The 22316-nt window shown below is 33.1% G+C and overlaps 2 protein-coding genes and 1 long non-coding RNA gene across 3 annotated transcripts; 2 read left to right on the top strand and 1 right to left on the bottom strand.

The window, feature by feature from the left end:
- Positions 1-1601: 1601 nt before the first annotated feature.
- Positions 1602-3633, top strand: LOC114374335. Its single transcript, XR_003658542.1, has 3 exons — positions 1602-2039; positions 2477-2566; positions 3408-3633. It is a non-coding gene; the product is annotated as an uncharacterized LOC114374335 (long non-coding RNA).
- An 8706-nt stretch (positions 3634-12339) lies between these two features.
- On the bottom strand, positions 12340-13011 carry LOC114373013. The gene has a single exon (XM_028330574.1). It carries the CDS (start codon positions 13009-13011, stop codon positions 12340-12342), a length of 672 nt encoding a protein of 223 aa, XP_028186375.1.
- A 7661-nt stretch (positions 13012-20672) lies between these two features.
- Positions 20673-22034, top strand: LOC114373012. The gene has a single exon (XM_028330573.1). The coding sequence runs from the start codon at positions 20673-20675 to the stop codon at positions 22032-22034; it is 1362 nt and encodes a 453-aa protein (XP_028186374.1).
- The last annotated feature ends 282 nt before the right edge of the window (positions 22035-22316 follow it).

Below are 22316 nucleotides of genomic sequence, written 5' to 3'. Positions count from 1 at the left end.
GGTATGAACTTTCTTCAATATCATAATTATACCTTACAAAACTTACTTAATCATCTTAGGATTTGAGCCTTCGGTTAGAGATCATTCCCATTAACATGTTCTCTTGCTTACTCATTTTTTTTGTTTGTTTGAATAGTACTCCGAGAATGAGAAATGTGAAGAAATAAAATAAGTTCTTAATAGGTGAGGTGAAGTTCCCGAGGCATTGGAAAATGGTTCAAATTGTAATCATTTTGAATAATTTTACCTTTAGTTTGTTTTAATTGTGATGAAATGAAACTACTTAATTTTTTTTATTTTGAAAATGACCCAGAATTTTCCTTTCAGATGAGAACTCTAAAAAATAGGTATGAGGGTTCTGATTGTCTATGTTTTCTACCCACCATATCTGATTTGAAACGTAGATGAAGTACGATATATCCCTATAAATTATTTCTTAGCCATTTTTGAAGCCAATTCATTAGATATCTTCCCAATGCTATTTGAGAAACAATATTTGATTTCACCTCTTAATTCTATATTAGAAATAATTTGAGTATCGACATGCCCACAAAAACTCATTATTTTCCTATATTTCATAGAAATTTTGACTCATCCTTGCTGCATATTTGGTAACAATTATAATTTATGAAACTTTCCCATTCACTTTCTTATATCAGATGCAGTAAGTTCAATTCTTGATGCAAGCATCCATACAGATGTTATCCTGTAATTGACTCGGTGAGAAGGTAAGAAACTTAAACTTCTTATCAACGATTGTTATTCCATTTTTTAGTGTTTACTGAATAATTGGTGTTTACTTTTCTTTAGAGAGGTGTTAAATCAAAACACGAGCAAGATTTTGTGTTTCAAATGCAACTGGTAGCAACAAGCAGTACATGAGAACCAGATATCTCATATGGTTTGGTTAACACCTTGGACTTGGGGATCCAAGGTCGGCCCAACAATAAAGAAGCATAAATTAAATTTTAAAAGAAATTTTTCCATCTTTTATTAACATGTGAATTGATTGATGCAATGTGACCGAAGTTGATCAAAGAAATTTTTCCACTTTGATTTAAACTCACAACTCTAATTGCAGCCATCAATGTTATCTGAATTGATTGATGGTTGTTTCAAAAATTAATTTGATGAATTCTATAGAATGGAGGAATTCCTTATCCTGCTTCGTTCTTTTAGTAGGCTTAGAAATTTGGGATTTGTGTTGCCATGGCTAGGTTCACTACACGAACTTTTCTGAATTACTATGAGAGAGTTTGGGCAAGGGATTTCCCTAATCATAATACTTGAAAAGGTTTTGGAGTTTTAGTGTTACTCGTTTGCATGTTTTCATTCGGTGATGATGACAATGAGATAATATGGAACGAAAGAAAGAATAAAGGGGACAAAGAAGGGGGTGTACTAACTTCTGAAAAAAAAAGGATATAGTTGGAAAAATAATGAGTGTAAGGAGGTATACAAGGTAAGATGGGAGGTGTGTTTAGAAAAAGCCCTGGGGGTATCCGATGGAGGTATTTCCAAGGAGTTTGTTTTGTAGTGATAGGCATAAAAGGTTGCTTTCACTTTCAGTAGCTGGAAGTGGCGTCATTAGATTAGACAGACTTTGATGCATCAAGGTAACTTACATTTCTAATGGTGAAACTCTTTTAATCTAAACAAAATGACGATGGGCTAATTTCTAACAAGTGAACAAATTCAATCTGAATGCAAGAAGGGAATTCTCATCAGATCATCATTGGTCACAAGTAATTTCTTGTGAGACTATTGTGGTTAGCTTCTACTTTTTGTTAACTATTTAGATTGAAAACTCCTTAAGATTTGAGGCTGAAAATCTCTAAATTGGTATTGTTGATGCGATGGAAAGACAACTAGAGGAATTTCAAGGGAAATTGACAAACACTCAATTGATAAGGGCAGGAGGGTACTTTGTCTAGGCTGCCCAACCAGTTTACAAATGTGAGGAAGTTTTAGAAGAACAATGGGAAGGTATGATTCAATTTGGTTTCTGTTAGGAACAACCAGAAGAAAGGAAGGAGAAGGTATGATTTTCATTAAAAACTATCTGCCTTATTACAATAGTGAGCTATTTATAAGTAGCAATTGAGGTGCTGTGACACTCTATTCCATGGATAACAGAATTCTGGTGCTGTAATTTTCATAAATATTGATTCTATATGTAGTATAGAACACATATGTCCTGCCTGACTACTTATGCTAACAAGAGTTAGTGACTATAAGTCTGACACATAATAACATTATGCTTGATTTGAACCACAAAGAGTGATTCATGCTTGCTTACTTGTCATATTTGATGAATGATTATTGATTCCTATTTGGCCAATGCTTATGCTTTTTACGACTAATGCAATGCTTCTAATAGAACTCTGTTTTTCGTTTATCGATCTGCAACAGAAATGACTGGTAATTAGTATTGGTGTTCTTTTTTTGTTAGTAATAATCTTGACTATTGTTGCAGTTGAAGTCATCCAAGCTATTGGCAATCTTTTGCTTGTGGATTAAGAACCCATCGTTCTACAAGTTCTCATCTTTTATGTCTATTTTACTCGTAAGTACTATTCTTCATCCACATGTATTTATTGGTTAACAATTTAATGCCTTTTACTGAGGGGTCTATTAACTTTATACATATTCATTGGTGAGAAATAAATGTAAAGCTCAAAACTGAATAGAGTAAATAAATGAGAAGCTAATAGATGCAATGTGACCGAAGTTGATCAAAGAGTGTATAAGAAACTAAATATCAAAGAGAAAAAATAAAAGATAAAAGATAATTACAAGAAAATAGGTAAATAGGGACTGATATATAAGCAAATCAGTTGCTATCTAATTCGGTGACTAACCTTGCTTAGTCGCTATAACTAGCTGTTCTATAATGGCTGATTCCGCAATTGGACCACATGACTGATTTGGTGACTGATCCATAATGACTGATTTAGTGACTGGTATGCAAAGGTCGTTCCAGTAACCAGCCATAAAGATTGATTCAATGATCGGTATTCATTAATTTAATAGTGTGATTTAGGGTATAAAGTATATATCAATTCATTGTATTTATGAATACTAATCAACCTGATAGAGAACTGCAAGTTAGAACCAATGCAAAATGTATTTTTTTTTGTTTTTTTAAAATTTATATATTTATATAAAAAGAAATACTCATGAAATGTGATATGGATAACCAACAAGATTAAGATTTAAAATGCATAGGTGGGTACATGAATTGGAAATGCTTACTTGGGGACATGACAAAGCCATAATCAAAAATAAATTTCACTGGACACTGATTTCGGTTGTTATTCAGCGTTTTTCTAGTAGTAGTTTTAAATAAAATGTTTTGATAAAAAATATTAAAGAGAACTTAGCTATATAACATCATGACACTGTAGGTTAAGCAGACAATCTTTTTGTTAACGACATCATTTTATCCTCCAATGCGATCCTGGGACCTCGCCACAACACCAAAGAATCTTTTTTGTAGATATTTGGATGGAGAATTCAAGTCTGGTAATGATCATAAGTAAAGTTGATCATTTAATTCACTCTAAATTTTATATTCTTTTCCTTTTCATTATTGTCTGTAATTCACTAAATATAAATTATATATATGACTACTCATTTGTAATATAAAAATTCGCATCGTAATTGCTTCTTCCCAAGGAACTTCATCTTACTGTTTTATCTCGTTAAATATAGATGTGTTTTAACGTACAATGCTTATTTCATATAAGTTGTCAGGAAAAAAAAAACGCATAAATCAAATCGGCCCGAACCCACAAGTGACTTACTGGTTTCTTATAAATCATGTTTAAACATAAAATTGCCTCTACATCATGAGGCATGAGACAACTACGATGCTTGTCAAATACATGTCTACTTAATGTCCAATAATAAATGTCCATTCAGCTGATTCAACGGTTGATTTGTACAATTGAATGAATTGACGACTAGCTAGCCACTTGAAATTTTATTACATTTTCAAGGACAAATATATGTGACAAATTTTACGTTATTGCAAATTTTTCATTGTTAATTGCGCAATTATGGACAAGTTGCAAATATTAATTTGTATGTTACATAACTACCAAAAAGAAGAGCTTTTTCTCACCTTAAAACGAATGATAATGATTAGTTGCTTACATATTTTATCTTCAGAATCTCTTTTACTTGAGGGAATGACAACCGAAACAAGAATCAAGACAACACCACTCATGACTAATCCAAAGCCTTTGGAAAGTAAGCAACAAAACAGTAAGAAACAACAATGTCAACTTACACATAAATTAAAGTTTATTAATTGGTTTAATTTTCCTTTGTCCATCAATTATGTTTCAAATTAAGTACTCATCTTAAAAGGTCCAAAACAAGATTAGACACAGCCAACCCATATATAGATATCTAGATGAAAGTTTGGATATGTGGGGCTCGATACACGAGAGACATGTGTCTAATATAATTAGCACGGGCACGTACGTGGTGTGAACTCTAGGGAATAAAGGTCGCACCTCAGTCACCATATCTCTCATGGGGATCTGGTGGGGGACCTAACAAGAAACAATTATCTGATCTTCATAATCATATTATTATTCCCTCCTTGTTTCCTTTGCAACTTGAGAAGCATTTGTCATAATTGGTCAAGCAATTTGTTTGGATTAATTTTCTCTTCTTATTCGTTACAAAAATAATGTAGTACTATCATTTTTGCATTGTGAATATTTTAAAAAAAAAATGATGGAAGAAATAGTTAGATTCAATCTAACATTCCAACTAGATTGGCATCCTAAGCGCAAAGAATCCACCACCCAAACCAGCTTAACTTTATAGATGGCAAAAAAAACAAAAGAAAAAAAGACAGAACAACCTGAGGGGGCTAGGTCAAAATCCAGGCTAATGAGAAGTGATCTTATACTGAGGCTGCCCTCTAATATCACAGGCATAGTCAAGAGAACAAAAGGAAGGAAGAGAGTTCCACAAAAAAAAAATGCCTATTATCAATAACAAAATTAGTAACACGATCTGCACAATGATAGTCTTCTTTGAATATATGACTCATCCTAAAACCAAATTAATCCTATGAATGCAGTTTAACCATCTGTTATAAAGCTTTATATATATAAACTTTGCTATGCGACACTAGTAATACATACGTTCAATTTTTCTTTCAATTAATCAATTTAATTACTACTGTTTTTAGTAAAATATATAAGATGCTATGGTATTAGTTTTTTTTTCCTCTCTTACATTATTTTATAATATCCAATGGATGGAGTTGGGGTTAGACAACTCTGCCAGAGATGAACATGAGCATTTTGAAGTCTTAACTTTATTCGACCCAAGAAATTAAAATTAAGTTTATTTTTTTTCGGAGAGAATGATTAAGTTGTATAAGTATATTTATATATATAAGCTATTGTTTGTGATGACATCGTTTCTTTTAATTACTTTTTTTTTTTATTTGCGAATGCGGGCATGCAAGGTTTGAGAAAGTTGATGAATTTTATAATTTCATACTCTTGGAATCAGTAGATCCTTTATTATTATTGTTAAAAAAAATTATGTACTGTTTTTTTGGTGCAATGCAGGAAAAAAAATGATGCACTCATACCTTAGACTTAAAACTACTACATCTCATATTCATATCAGTGCAACGTGTATATATATATATATATATATATATATATATATAAATAAATGTTATTTATATCCTCCATAAAGAAAAATACTACAAAAAGAATTGGAAAAATTGAAATATAAATTGAGTAATGATTTAAAAATACAAAAAAAATTACACATGTAAAGTGGCATGTTAAAACTTACAGACCATCAAAGGTAGGCTTGTATAATTATCAACCAGTTAATGATGGATTAATTGTTGGTCTAATTCGATCTGCTTTTGATCGATCTCTTTAATATAGACTTTACGTAATTTTATATTATCTAAATATTTAGAACTAATAAAGTATTTTATGTTTAAAATTAGATAACTTTTGTGATTTCATCAACTTTTCTATAAAAAATCCTAAAATTCTCATTTTTATTTAAATATTTGAGATTTTATAATAAATTTGAGATAGAAAATAATTCTAAAAGTTTTAAAGTTAAATGCAATTAAAAATTAAAGGATTTTGTGACTTTTTTTTTATTTTATTTTGGGTGGTACAGTATGTGATATTTTAGTATGTGAGTTTTGAGTAGGAGAAGGACTAAAACAATTAATTTATGAATATTTTAAGCAGAAAATTAGAAACTAAGCATAGTAGAGAAAATAAATTACATATGAATTGAGAACTAGATAAAATAAATTAAATTAATCAAAATATTTAATTACATATGAAAGACAAAAAAAGAAATACCCAATCTCAACGGATCTCCCGCTCCTAAAAGTCAAAAACCAGCACACTCAAGTAACAAAATTGTAGTATAATTTTTCCGTTGATATTATGATTATAGTATTCTTCGCTGAAATCTTTTATTGTGCAAAGTATCTCAAGTTCATATCTAAATAGCCGAAAGGTTGCTCTATGTTGCATAGGTTGGCATCCTCGTGCACTACAATAGGTACGTTGTTCGCATCATGGAACAATAGGCATGGTTTTTTATTTTATTTTATTTTATTTATCGGCAACGTACAATAGGGGTAGCTGGCTTGAAGGTATGAATAAGAGCATTGCGTGACTAAAGTTTGATCTTGCACCTTATTTGCACCTTCAAGCCATGTCTATTATTGCCGATAAAAAAAATGCTGAGAAATGATTAGAAAAATAAGCCATTGAGAAAGAAAAGGATCGTGCACTTTCTTTAAGATTTAGAAGCTTTCCCTTGATATAATATATATTCGTTTGTTCATTTCTAAGATGGATGGGATGAATATGAAGTTGTTCATGTACGTAGCAAGAGGAATCATTAAAAGGGTCTTTTTTAATTTTGATTTTTTTTTAAAAATAGACCCTTAAAGGATACTGTTTTGTTTGTGTTTTCAAAGAAGGAATTACTTAAAATGGTTACTTTTTGTTCTCAAAGGATTTTTTATTTGCAATTTAATTTTTAATTTTGATACATCCTTTATTAGAAATTGCATATCAGCTACTGATGAAAGATTCCATACATATATAATAATATTACTATAGTATTAAACCTTAACTTTAAGGTATTAACTATTTTTGTTTAATCATTTGATTTAAATCATTGAAAGTTGAAACTTAAAAGAAACGTTGATTAAAATTTTCAATTTTTCAACGACTAATATAATTAAAGAGGAATTTCTTTTTTCAACGACTAGCATAATTAAAGAAGATTTGATCCCGTGATCGTTGTGTGGTCTTTGATTGAAACAAAGAATACTAATGCGTTGATTTTGACTTTGTGTATACCTCACCCAGAAAGATTTTGGAAACATGCATGTGCAAAGTGAAAAAGAATGAGATGGAAATGAAAACATCATGTATCGATCTGATAACCTTAGGCACTATAATACGCGTGGTTTTGATTTGCGCATGCATGGGACACGGTATTATAATGTGTCTTCAATTCCTTTCCCTCCAAGATTGCAACTTCATTAAATCAACAACACATTGGTTAATTAAACTCCAATTACTCTATAATTTCACGTTATTATCACGATAAAATATATGTTTGAATAACACATTTCAACTAATTTTTAATTTTTTTTATTAGTTGAAAAACTTGTTTTATTATTTGATAAATAAATTTTTTTAGTAGTCTTTATCTTTTTCGAAATACTACCTAAAGTATTTTTTTTAAACCGTTAAATTCTATCTTTTAATTTTTTATATTTTCTTTTATTTTTATTCTTAAATATATTTATCCATTTTTTGATAATCATTTTTAAATAAATTATGATTTTATTAATTTTCTGTAATTTTATATTTTCTGTAAAAGTACTTATATATTAACAAGCCATTTCAATAATCAAATGGCTAGGAATCAATTGTTTAGAAGTATCGATAAAACAATTCCTATTATTTAATAGTTTTATGGATTAAAGTCATGTTTATATAATTTTATTAGAAACTAAATTAATCAATACTCATAATTTTAAGCAGTAATTAAATTTATATATTATTGATATTGGACTTGATAATAAAAAAAACTATCGGTCATTTTGTATATAAATGCCATTAGAATATTTCTGAAATTACAAATGTTTTTTTGTTTTTTTTAAGAAAATAAAATTACAGGTTAGATTTTTTTTTTTGGGTCACTATGCTATACTAGTATGAAGTTTTTACTAGCTTTGATATTTAATATATGTCAAGAAATTTGATTTTTTCACTTTTAGTAGTGTCCTTTTTTTTTCTAATTAATTAAGTTTTTTTTTCATCCGTAAAATTCAAACACAAAATCTTACTCTAAAGATAAATTCTACTCAAATCAACCACATTTGGTTAGATATGTATTTCATCACCATACACTACTAGAAAAAGGCTTTTCAACGACACAGTTTTTACGACGGTGCTGAAGTACCTATCGTTGTTGTCAACACGGTGGCAAATCCATGTTTTTATAATTGGCGTTTGATGTTTAACAACGTTGGATGTATAGGCCCGTCGTTGTTGTCTTGATGGAAGTCATCAAAGACGGTGCTTCTGAGTGGACCGTCTTAGTAACAAAAATACAAAGTCGGTGTTAAGAAGCACCGTCGTAGATATTGGAGTTTATATATAGTCTCGCCGTAAGCACCCGCGCCCTCGCTTGCCCTAACGTACTAACCCTCGAGCTCGAAAAACCTAGCCCCTGAACTACTTCCTTCCGCCGTGAACTCCGTCCCGCTTCCAGCCTCACATTTTGGTTGTCGCCGTGAAGTCCTTCTCGCTGTGACCCGCTGCTCACACCACCGGTACCGCGACGTAGCCGAAGTCGTTGGTTTTTGAGACCTTTCAAGTGTTCGTGAAGGTAAGCATGTCGTTGGTTTTTCGAATTTTCTTTCCCAATAAGATTACATACATGCTTCACTAACCTCACAAAGACCTTTCAAGGCAATATTTTATAGTACTTAGGGTTTATGAGCTGTTCTTTGGTAATGCTTCAATATGTGAGTATCGACTTTGTAACTGCAGGCTGCTATTTGGAACTAAGTACAAGAAGGTCACACCCTCAAACTAAGTACACAAAGGTGCGTTTGTTCTGAATCTGAAAATTATGGTATCCCTTTGCACTCATTGTTCTTGAACGCCTGCATAACATTAAAATTATGGTATGCAATTCGTAATAATAAAACCAATCTTCTTATGTTTTTATCATAATTAAGTACTTCAAAAGCACATTACACTATGGTTGTATTGCTGGATTGGATTCTACTTTTTCTATGGCTGGTTTTGATTGTTCTGTATTGCATTGTATGAGACTCATTGTAGGGGAGAGAATCAGAAGGAAATTAGGTGTTTTTAATTCTTTTTGTAATTCTTTTTGAAGTTTTCTTTTTGAAATTAGGCGTTTTTTTTTCAAGTATTCCACCAAACTAGTATAAGTTTCCTCAATAGGAAGAACACAAATATGAAATTCGTCTTCTTCCAGACTGATATCTGCATAGGATAAAAGCAAATAAGAATTCAAAAAACTATACATTTAATAATACAAAGACTGGGTAAGTAGTTTATGCGTTTTGATAGTATGATAAGTTTGACAGACTTCTATAATAATTATCTTAAAAGCGCAAACCATAATTTATGATTGATTGACCATGTAAAATTTTTACATTGATTGTGCATAGAAATTAAACTTGATTGAGTAAATAGTAAATACTAAATAGTGTATGCACTTATAGTGTAAATGGTTTTTACATTGTTATCCAATCACATAGTTATATGGTAAGTTTATTGACTTTTACAAAATGAAAGTAGCCATTAAGTTGTTGTTCCACCTCAAAATGAAAGCACAAATTGATGTTCTGGAGCCTTGTGAGTAGATTCTCATCGTTGTTCACAAAGGACCATCTAGCCTGGACCAGCCCCAAATCAGGTTTTCCCTGTAAAGAAAAGTCCATAAATTCTTCAATTATTTGTTTTTGACTTTAGACCATGCATAGAAGACATGTCCCTTGTACTTATCTGGCATATAGTATTAGTAAAGGTCTTGTTAATCAGTGCCCTTAGGATATTGATTAAAAAATTAAAAGGAGAAAGTATTTATTATGAAAATCATAAGAGAGCATAAAAAAATCATGAGCAGTGTAATTTTACACATCCCACAGTATTTGTATTGGCATTCATAGGTTGTTTGAGTAATTAAGATGATATTGTGTTCAAATGCTGGAAAAACTAGTCTTGAGTTTAAAAGAGTACACTGGCTAGGAATTTAGCATGACAGTAAATAATAGATTCTTTATGAATCATCGGGGAATAACCCTGTACAAGTTGATTCTTTATGCTAGACAGTTCATCCTGGTCAATACGAAAAAAAAATATGTTATCTCCACATACTTATACACCAGTACACAGCCTACATATTGAGCCCACAACCCCATACTTTCACTAGTATTATTTTCTAAATGGTCCACATGTTGTGCATACTTCACAAGTATTATTTTCTAAAAGGAAAAATAATATATACTTCAATAATTTCCAATACAAATGTGTGTGCATGTGTGACTGGAATACATACAGAGAACAAAAATGTAAAAAATTGAACCAAAAGCAACCATTTAACTTCATATGTTCAATCATTATTAAAGACAGGATCAGGCATTCAATTTATTAACTCATAAAGTTCCACATCCTTGCTAATCAGAAGTTCATTGGTGATACTGTACAAATTATTAGTAAATACCATGTTCATGTATCACATGATAAAATGCATTTAGCACTCATGGACATTGACTTCATTAATAGCAGCCTAGGAAATAATCTCCAGTCTCCATTAAATCTATCAAGAGACTATATATATGGATGATATATATGCAGAACCTATGTGATATTGATATATTTTTTCTTTGTTTATGAAAAGATGAAAACTTCTGTCAAATTTTTTACTACTGCCACTAATGGAAAGAAGATATAGACTTTCACCAGCATCTATTTGATTTTTCTGCCCAATCCAGTCAACCTAATGTGTAAAAATCATTAAAATATGATAAATAAACGGGGATAAAGTTATATAAAAAAAAACTACTTAAGCATAATGCAGAAACTGTAATAGTACATGTTCAGGATATGCATCATGACCATCACTACTTAAGCATAATGCAGAAACTGTAATAGTACTGGTGGGGTTTTTCTTGATTCGTTAGCCCGATGGTTCCCCTGTTTTCACTTCGTGCCTTGAATCACTGTCTGGTTGCCTTTTTTTGAGGTTTTGTATTCTTTACGATTTGTATTTCCAATTTGTAGGTACATTTTCTTTTGAGAATTATTGTTACCTTTTCTTATCACCTGCTAGTGTGCTACATTTATTTAATTTATTGCTTTCAGTCATTTGTGCCATGTGTGTTTGAGTGCCTTATTCTACCTTATCTCACAAACTTTGGCTTTACATTACAAGAATATTGTATTTTCCATCAGAAAATGTTGCTCTCTAGTCTCTATTCAATATAATTTTGGTAATTTATTAGTTCCATAAAAAAAATTGTGACAATTAATAAGGAATAACATAGGAAGGGAAATAGAGACTCCTAAGTACCCTACTCCTAACAAGGTTCAATTCCTTAATTTTTATTTTTTTTAAACAAAAAGTACCTGTTTTGGAATTTGAGTGTGTAGGAATTCCATGACATTGTGGGGGATTCTAAAGAGGAAAATAGGATGTGAGAGTAGAATAAGAGAACCCCACATATAGTTGGTGAAATGGTGAGTTATGATAGTTAGTGGCCCTGTGCAGGAGGCAAAGTAGAATGGCCCTGTGCGCAAAAAAAATCAAAGGTTAGTGGCCTTGTGCCAGCCAATCTTCAACCACATAAGGTCATGGTCCTAACTACTCATTGGTGGGGGTTGCTATTACTCAAATGTAATGTAATAGGAGAGAAACCAGCAAGTTGGTAACTACTAATGAACTCAGAATGCTTCTTCATCAAATCCTTCAAGCGGTGCTCCTCAAGGTACTCAATCTGATCTTCCTTAAGGTAGAGAGTGATCTTAGTACCCCTGCCAAGAACCTAACCAATGTTATCCCTGGTGACAGTGAAAGAACTCCAGCTTTAGACTCCCAAACATACTTTTTTTTGCTCAGCAAAAATAGATATATTATATATTAGAAGTACCAGAGGTACTAAGGATACAAATGATTCCACATTGTGCAACTGATTTCTAGTACATAACCAAACTGCAAACTCGTGGAATTATTACAGAAATTCATTGTCTGCCCTCCCACCTAATTCCTAAACGCTTCCTTCAGGTCAGAAGACCATTGATTGAAGTGAATTGCAAAGTCCTTGTCCATGGTTTTAAGCCATTTCCAAAGAGTTAAGATTGGATCTTCCATCAATTTTCTTCCATCAAAAATGGCATTTTGGAATACTATTCTGTTTCTAAGCTTCCAAGTTGGCCATGTCATTGCAATCCACCAACACCTCCAACTTATAAGTTTCTTTCTATCTGCAAATTCGGGCACATGCTGCAAGTAGTGATCCCTAGGACTTTGGGGTACTGCTGTTGATAAGCCCATCGAAGATAAAGACTCCCACCATATGGGTAGGATATTGCGGCAGTTAAAGAATAGGTGAGCAGCCTCCTCCTCTACCTCTCCACATAGTGGGCACATGAAGTCATTGACCACCACTTGTCGCCTTGTTAGATTCATCTTTGTCGGAAGTCTGTCCCTTATACATCTCCAAGCAAACACTTGTGCTTTAGCTGGAATTTTAAGCTTCCATAAGTTCACGAAGTCTGAATTCTGCTCAGCTGCCATATGTTCTCCACATATCAAATCATAACCACTTTTTGTTGAATAATATCCACTTTGATTTGTCTTCCAACTCCATTTGTCCTCCACATTTGGTTGTATCTGCTTGTGTGATAATTCCTCAATAAAATTATCTGCCATTTGTATTGTTCATCATCAGTGTGTTTCGTTGTAACAATGGGCCCCTCCAAGAGGTTGCACATGTATAAATCAGTTGTATGGATTTAACTTGAAGGGCTTTAAATTTGGGTATAAGGATTTAAGGCAAAGCCTTTAGTCATAGGTCAGATTTTTTTAACACCCATATGACCATTATTTATGAATTATGATCCACATATAAAGTCAGAACAATGATCTCAGAGCGCACCACAAAATAGACAAATTTTCTTTTTTAGTGTGAGAAAAAACAAAGTCCCTGCTGATCCTCATTTCACCAAACAAATGCAAAGACCAAGTACAAGGGGAAATCTAATGACATTATAGTAAAGCTATGTGAATTGCCAAATGCTCCAAACAGCTGCAAACCAAACAATATATCAGATGTATGCTTTTTTCCTATAGCAATTAATCAAGCCCTTGACTTTGAGAAAATGACGTGTGGTATTGTCATCCTTACGTGCCTCCATACCCCATGTTCTCCATAAATATCCAGAGTTTTCACATTCTAAGATAAAAATGACTTGTTTAGATGTTATTCATTGTGGTTCAAGTAATAATAACGATGACATTTCTCTCCATGTTTTGTTTCATTTTGATTTTCTTTTTGGCATAAAACAAAGAGGGGAACGAGCAACAACTTGAAGGTTGTACATTCAGGAACTAAAGAATTCAAAATAGGTAGTAATAAGAGGGATTTGTTTTTGGGATTTTCTGAGCACCAAGAGCGGCTACGCAAGAAGCTTGCACTTGAGGATGGAAGGATATTTGCAGCTAATGAACAACTTTGTTAACTATTTGTCCTTCAGACTTTACTGTTTATTTTTGCTAATATGCAAATCACAATAGTATAAGGCTATGGCGTAAAAACATGGTCTATATTTACTTCTAAGATTGTTAGGGGTAAAAAAGACCATGTCCATAAGCCATTGGCTTATACTATTTTATTTTACATATTAGCAATAAGGAACAGCCAAATCTGAAGGACAAATAGTTAAGAAAGTTGTTCATTAGCTGCAAATATCCTTCCCTCCTCAAGTGCAAGCTTCTTGCGTAGCCACTCTTGGTGCTCAGAAAATCCCAAAAACAAATCCCTCTTATTACTACCTATTTTGAATTCTTTAGTTCCTGAATGTACAACCTTCAAATTGTTGCTCGTTCCCCTCTTTGTTTTCTCTAAAAAAGAAAATCAATATCAAACAAAACATGGAGAGAATTGTGATGGTTATTATTACTCGAACTAGAAGGAATAACAAACAAAGGAGAATCCATCCTCAATCCATGCACTAAAGTCTTACCTAGAAAAATCCATACTGTTGACAAGCATTGGCTAGGGATCGAAGGACTTGGGGCCTATTTGGACCAAGCAATTCGGAAAAATTAATGATGGGTAATTGAAGATTTTGCTTCACAACATTTGAATCCTCCACACTACTCTTGGTGGGTCTTTCGGAAACAGGAAGTATGTACTTCTTACGCACCGCATTAAAATGACCTTTCTTTTGACAAGTGTTTCACTCCTTTCTGATATTGACTTTCTGGGATATCATCGTTGCCCTTTTGCTCAGGAGACATATAGGACCTGCTAATGTAAAGTAATTAGCATGTGGAAGTAAATTATATAAGAACATTCATATATATAATTGGACACAAAGGCAAATACTATATATGCTTAATTTTATGTAATTATATAACTAAGGCTTTTTTTCATTTCCTTAATGATATATATTTCTATGCATATGATCTTTTGTCTGTGTCTTTTGTGAGAGATCAAAATGTAATGTGCTCTTTAATTGGAAAAATTACAGAGATGACCATAAATTGAGTTGCAAACGCTAACACTACCTTGGTTGAGAAAAAAGATAGTATCTTATGAGGGTTAGAAGGAGAGAAACTGAAAAATAAGCTTGAATGGGTTTTAATGTAAGAAAATTTTTGATGTATATATAGGGAAGGGAAGAAGAAAATGTGGGGCAGGGAAGAGTTGCATGTTTCGAAGAAACCGGGTTGAGAGTTCTCAACTTGACGACTAATTCCATTCCATTCCAAGTTTAACAATACCGTTGACAAAAGTTCAGTGAGACCACGCAGGAGGACACTTAATTAATATTAATAAGACCCCATTCTGCTAATTGGTAGTCTCTTTCTTGGCTAGCACCTACTATAAGTTAAGAATATGAAGCTAGCTAGGTATACCAGCTACCCTCTCTTCTTCCATTTCAAAGATATCTCTGCATCGGTACCATATTTTGGCTGCTTTTCAACAAATATTAGATAGATGTACGTTCAAATTTCAATCAATCTTCATCTGGTTTCATTCGATGAATATATATCTCGCTCTATTTGATACTTTGTTATGATATTTAGAACGAAATTAACATGGAGCACAATCTGTATATGCATATATGATATGTGTTTAAAGATGAACATATGTTGTGTTGGCTTCTCAAGAGGATGATGGATTAACTCTGATATCTTTTCTTAATTCTTGGTGTCGCAGATATACATCAGTCAGAGGTATTAGCTGCAGATATTAGCAGAATCATAAATCTCAAGGAAAAGCAGTTGAAGCTTATCTATCCTTCTGCAAAGGTACAAAATCTCTTGACAAATATCTTGTTACTCCTGCCTTTAAATGTTAACAGTGATTGTTTTGTCCTTATTCTTAAAGATAGAGTTAATGCAGCTATTAATTAATAATGTAATAGGAGCGTCTAATTAAGGTAGTTGAACATGTTGAGTAAATTATTATAAATCTTTTGTATTTATCTTTCAGTTTTTAGGATCAAACAAAATTAATTAGGAGAAGAAAAAGAAAAAGAAAAGTGTAAAATTAATTAACATGATGATCACTGTTGTTGTCACTGATAAGTTGACAATTCAGCAACTTGATGATGCATTCCTAAATGGATTTCTTGTTGAAGAAGTTTATAGGGCTTAGGCACGGGGCTTTGAGACTGCTGGCAAACTGCTTGCATGCAAGCTACATAAGGCATTAGATGACCATGAAAGAAGCACACAGGGCGTGGTTTTAAAGGTTTACTACCTTCATATTTGGACTGCTTCTTGGGTATCATGCAATAGAACCCGAAAGAGCTAGAGCCCTTGGTTGAAACTTGAAACGGCCATTGGACAGAGTGAAATAAGAAAATAATATAATAGAAAAGAAAAGAAAAGAAGAAGTGGCAATTTGTAGAACTACAAATATAGCGAATTTTGATTTAGAGTCTTGTAAACAATTTTCTTTGTTTTTTCTATTCCTCTTAAATATGAAATCATTGTTTTTTTCCTATGTTAAAATGAGTGAATTTCGGTTTTGATTTCTGTCAAATATTTTTTTTTCATCCTTTAAAAACCCAGATTTTCTTTGTTCTGTGAGTGCATGCTAATTAAATTCGTATTTTTTTATCTACTAAATAAGTTAACAATTGACCTAAAAATATACAAATGTGGGTTTGATTATTATATTACTTATTTTGACTCTATGTAGAACACACATAAATATTTGTCATATTTTATAAGTATGATTTACAAGACATGTACAAGAATATTGTTAGAAGCGGGTTAAATGTTGCATTTTTAATTACTTTTTTCCCTTGTTTTCTTATTGATTTTTCATTTTTATTCCATAAAATTTATGTATAAGTTATAACTAAAGGCATGTGTATTGTTTGAAATGTAGAACATTTACTCAAACAAACTTTAAAAATAACTTTTATCCAAATATTATACTCATTAGTAGTTTACAAAGTATATACACTGTTTCTCTCCACTTCAAATATTAGCTTTTAAGGCATTATTGAAAATTCTCATGATCTGATTCAACACTATATAACCAAACTAAGCTCCATATTTGCACTCAAATACTGGGATACTTTGGACTGCTTCTTGGGTATGGAAGTCATGTATCTCGAAAATGATTGTATTTTTCTATCTTAAGGAATATATATTAGAGACCTTTTTGGACAAAGCTAATATGTCCTCAGCTAAAGGTACCTTCACCCCTAAGCCTAAAGGCTGCAAAGTGTAAACTCTAACAATTTCGACCTGATTTGAAGAAAAAGCCTCACCTCTATAGGTCCATCGTTGGTGAAACTACCTAGTGTGAACAAAATATGTCAATTTCTCTCTCGACTACTAGGTCATTGGAAAATGGTCAAATGTATTTTGTAGTGTATCTGCTAGGAACCCTTCAGCATGGGCTACTTAAGCGGTTGTTTCAAGTCCCATGGTTTCTAGGTGGACAAACAAACAGCCTTTGTTGCTTGGTCAAACGTAGGGCTGAAAATTGAAATCTGGCCAACACTACATTAGAAATTCTTGGATACAGTCTCTTCTGCATGAACTTGACCTTCTTATTACAACCCCCCCCCCCCCCCCGATTTGTTTACCGTGACAATCTTAGCATAGTCTCCTTGACTCGTATCCTGTCATTGAGATCTAAGCAAATGGAGTTGAATCTCCTTTTTTTAATTCGCTCAATGAACTCATGCTCGCAAAGTGAATTGTTCGTTCTACCAAGAGAAGATTTTGCAATTTCCTGTAATTCGCTAAGTGAGTGCTGCTTGCCAAGTGAGTTGGCCTTTATGCAGAAATGACAAAACAAATACTCTCATCCTAGGGGAATACTGACCAAGGGCTTTGTGTTGGCAGTTGAAGCTTCACCTATCTATGTCTTTCTTCATCTTCCACCTTAGTTCTTCATTTTTGTTTGCAATTTCACATTTTATATGTCTTTGATGACAATAAGAGGCTAGAAAATCCTTGATGGAGATGCACTAAACACTCTTTATTGTAATTATTCCTAGTGTCTATTTAGTGTTATTTTGTTTTATTGTCATTGTCTTCTTTCCTATATTATTGTCTTCTTTATGGTTTAATCACTCATGCATGTGCTATAGTGTCATTGTCATTGAAAAATGCTATACTACTAACTAAAAACTGAATGAAGGCTTCTAATGGACTCATATCTAGATGGAATGATGTTTGTTAGCTCCGTTTTTAATCCTTTCTTTGATCCAAATCACTTGGTTTAACTTACTAAGGAATTAGGAATAAGTTAAGTGACTAGCCTTTCACTAGGATATATTTGTGAGTTAGAGTTACATTTAACTTAGTATTGAAGGGTGAAAAATCATTAGTATTGTATCCGAAATTAGTTTAGTAAAGCCAATCACCCAACATCTTTCAAAAATCTGCATTAAACTCAGCTTTGCACACAAACTGTTTGCTTGTTTGCCTCTCAGAAATTTACTTTGTTTTAGTCATTTACAATATTGTTTGCTTTAAATTTCTACAGTCTTATACAAAAAATCAAATTATCCTTTGCCTAGAAATTGGTTTACACAAATGGATTGATACAAACATAACCTTTGTGGATACAATCCGTATACACATTTTCAAATGAAGGAAGGCAAATAAAAAAAATTATAAAAAAAATAAGAATAATGAAGGAAGGAAAATGAAAAAATATTTACGACAAATGCACTAAATTGACTTTCTGTTGCTTTCCCTTCCATTTCAGTAGCGTATGTATTTAGTATTTATGTTTTGAATCTTGCTGCTACAATTTCTGTTTACACCTAACATGTCACCTCTCCCTTGTTCAGATCAATGATGGTAGTTTTTCTTCTTCCCCTTGCTCATCTCAAATTCTGTGGGTCTAACCCAGATTGCCTTGTTCTGATTTTACTCCTTTAGAGACTAAAGTGAAAGTGATACCCATTGATTAGAAAATCAAAGGTTGAGAGGTTTAAATAGCTACATATTTTATTAAACATTTAATTGTATGCATTTAATATGATCCGACCATTGATTTTTCAACAAAAAAACTCCTCACTTTACTCTTTAAAGCAAATCCTTCACTTGTCAACTTCATTTTGTTCACGACCAGTTCTAAAGCCTTCAAATATTTTTTTTGTTTTAGTTACTCTGCCAATTTACTAAATAATTCTTCTTCACTTTATCATGCCTGTAATATCTTGGTATTTCTTCATGCATATTTTATGTTTTTTCCAGCACTGCTACATGGTTTTGCATTTTTGTTTGATGTTGAATTTACTAGCCTACTAACACCAGAGCCAACTTAACCTGTTGACCATCATCCAGTGAGTAGTCAGAGACAAAAGTTGAGAGACCCTATTTTTAACTTCCAATTCCAATATGCAGGCCTAGTTTCATTGTTTAAGAGATGCATACATTCCCTAACACTGCAGTACAGGAGGTCAAACATTACTTGATGGGAGTCTGTTATGGATATAACTGAAGCATGTATGGAGCAACTATATATAAATTCTAAACACAACTCAAATATATTAAAATAAGTTTTATAAACAGTAACCTATTAGAACTGTTACTTGATATTTTTTTTTAAATTTAATAATTTTGATTTATTGTTAGTTTGTCGTTAATCTTTAATAAAAATTATTAATGGGACATTGATATATAGATAACATGTCAGTCCAACAAACATATTAACAAACCACAACACTATCAAAGCCACAAACCTCGGTAGCAATTTCAGATGCATCTTGTGTGTCCCATTCCTGTTAATCATGACATGTAATATACTGTGAGAATTAAATGTCATTTTTGTCATACATGTGGTTCATTGACAAAAGTTAAATTTTTTTTCAGGCTGAATCAGGCACCAAAGAATCACATTGGGAAGAAGTCGTTTAATTATTTGCAGGTTTGTTTATTTTTTCTACTAATTTAAATTTATTATAATAGTTTACTAAATGATTTATACACATGTACCCTGTTAGAAATAATTATTGTGAGTTGATGCAAGTAGAACCTCTTGTCCATTCTTTAGACGTCGAAATTGACCATCGGTTCTTTAGTCTGTTCCTTTGACTAGTCTCACTTATTTCTCTATTAAAACTTAAAAAACTTTTGTGTTTCATATACATGATTAAGTGAAATCAAAATATTAGTTTTAACAGTCAAAATTATTGGATATCTCAGAAGTCTTTCGTGCTTCATGTAACTTTTGTTTAATGCCAAAAGTCTTTGGTGTTTAATGAGCACCATGAAATTAAGATTGTTTTGGAAGAGGGAAAAACAATTGGTATTTTGCATACACTAAAACGAGGGACAAAGATGTTAAACTTGAAATCCTCTTCATCCCACTTGCTACTCCTCTTTCTCTTCACCTTGGTGACCATTGCAAGTGAAGCAGCAGCTCCTATATACAGCGCACATGCCTGCACAGATGATAGACCATTTTACCAACCCAACACAACATACCAAACCAAGTTGAAGCTCCTCCTCTCTTCCCTTGTCTCCAACGCCACCCTCCACCAGGGCTTCTTCCTCACCAACATCTCCAATGTCTCCAAACTGTCAAAACAGTTATTGCACCACTTTTGTCATTAAATTTCATTGGTTTCGTTTCTGCAGTTTGTATTCACTTTTAGGTTGCATAATTGCTAAAAGAACCCTTTATGCTGTCTTTCATGAGTTTCACAACCTCCAAATCATATCACCCTCCAACTAACTGCAATTACTGCTGTGTTTTTTACTGCATTGTTTTGTATGAAAGGTGCAGTGCTGCTGTGTTTTCTACTGCAATTGGTGCTGTCACCTTCTCATGCATGTGAAGTAACCCCTAAGCCACTAAGGTTTCACATACAAGGTGTAACATGGATCGAAGTTGGATGAACGCATCACGTATAACTGAAAAGTACGAGAATGGTGTTGAAGAGTTCTTGAAGTTTGCTCAGAGTAATGCACAACCTATGTGGGGAAAATATTTTTGTCCATGTGTCAAGTGTGGAAATGGGAGGCGCCAAACTGTTGATGACATAAGAACTCATCTTATTTGTGAGGGAATTGTTCTTAGCTACACCAAGTGGATATGGCATGGGGAATCCCTTGATACAGCTTACATGTCACAGGCTGAGGACGCTACTGCAGACATTGCAAATCCTATAGAAGAAATGATTCGCGATCTTGGGCAAGAGGGGTTTGAACAGGCACATGCACCCTTGTATGACAACATAGAAATTGATTCAAAAATGCCTTTGTATTCTGGCTGCACATCTTTCACAAAGTTGTCTGTTGTGTTAGCTCTGGTTAACTTGAAGGCTCGATTTGGGTGGAGTGACAAGAGTTTTAGTGAGTTGCTGTTGTTGTTGAAAAACATTCTTCCTGCTGATAACGTCTTGCCAAAGAATCACTACGAAGCAAAGAAGATTTTATGTCCAGTTGGGATGCAGTACGAAAAAATCCATGCATGTTGTAATGACTGCATTTTGTACAGAGATGAATTTGCTGAACTAGATTACTGCCCTGTGTGCGGGGTTTCAAGGTACAGACCGACCAATGAAGATTCTAGTGTACTAGTATCTGCCGCCAACCGCCGTCCAACAAAGGTGTGTTGGTATCTCCCAATAATACCAAGGTTTAAGCGGTTGTTTGCTAATGGGGAAGATGCAAAAAACCTTATATGGCATGCAAATACCAGAAAATCAGATGGATTGCTGCGACATCCTGCAGATAGTCTGCAATGGAAGGCAATTGATCGTCTGTATCCTGACTTTGGGGCCGATCCTAGAAATTTAAGGCTTGGTCTTGCAACGGATGGAATGAACCCATTTGGAACCTTAAGTACTAACCATAGCTCGTGGCCCATTTTGCTGTTCATTTATAATCTCCCTCCGTGGTTGTGCATGAAGCGAAAGTATGTTATGCTGAGTATGATGATAGCTGGTCCAAGACAACCAGGTAATGATATTGACGTATATCTAAGGCCTTTAATTGACGATTTGCGGAAATTGTGGGATGAAGGGGTTGATGTATGGGATGCAAATTTGCAGCATGCTTTCAAGTTGCGTGCAATGGTTTTTTGTACCATAAATGACTTTCCAGCCTACGGAAATTTTAGTGGATATAGTGTCAAAGGACATCACGCATGTCCTATATGTGAGCAGAATATAAGTTTCCGCCAACTTAAACATGGAAAGAAGACTGTCTATACTAGGCATCGAAGATTTCTCAAATAGTATCATCCGTATCAACGATTGAAAAAGGCATTCGATGGAAGTCAAGAACATGAAACTGCGCCAAATCCATTAACTGGCGATGAAGTATATGAGCGGGTCAAGGATGTCGTAAATATGTTCGGCAAGTCCCAAAAAAAACCATAATCCAATTCATACATGTGAAAAAAGAAGTCTATTTTCTTTGATCTTCCATACTAGTCCGATCATCATGTTAGGCATTGTATAGACGTCATGCATGTGGAGAAAAATGTTTGTGATTCTTTAATTGGGACCCTCCTAAAC

The sequence above is a fragment of the Glycine soja genome, chromosome 11, assembly GCF_004193775.1.
Source record: "Glycine soja cultivar W05 chromosome 11, ASM419377v2, whole genome shotgun sequence".
Lineage (NCBI taxonomy): Eukaryota > Viridiplantae > Streptophyta > Magnoliopsida > Fabales > Fabaceae > Glycine > Glycine soja.
This window is presented reverse-complemented; position numbering and strand designations above follow the sequence as displayed.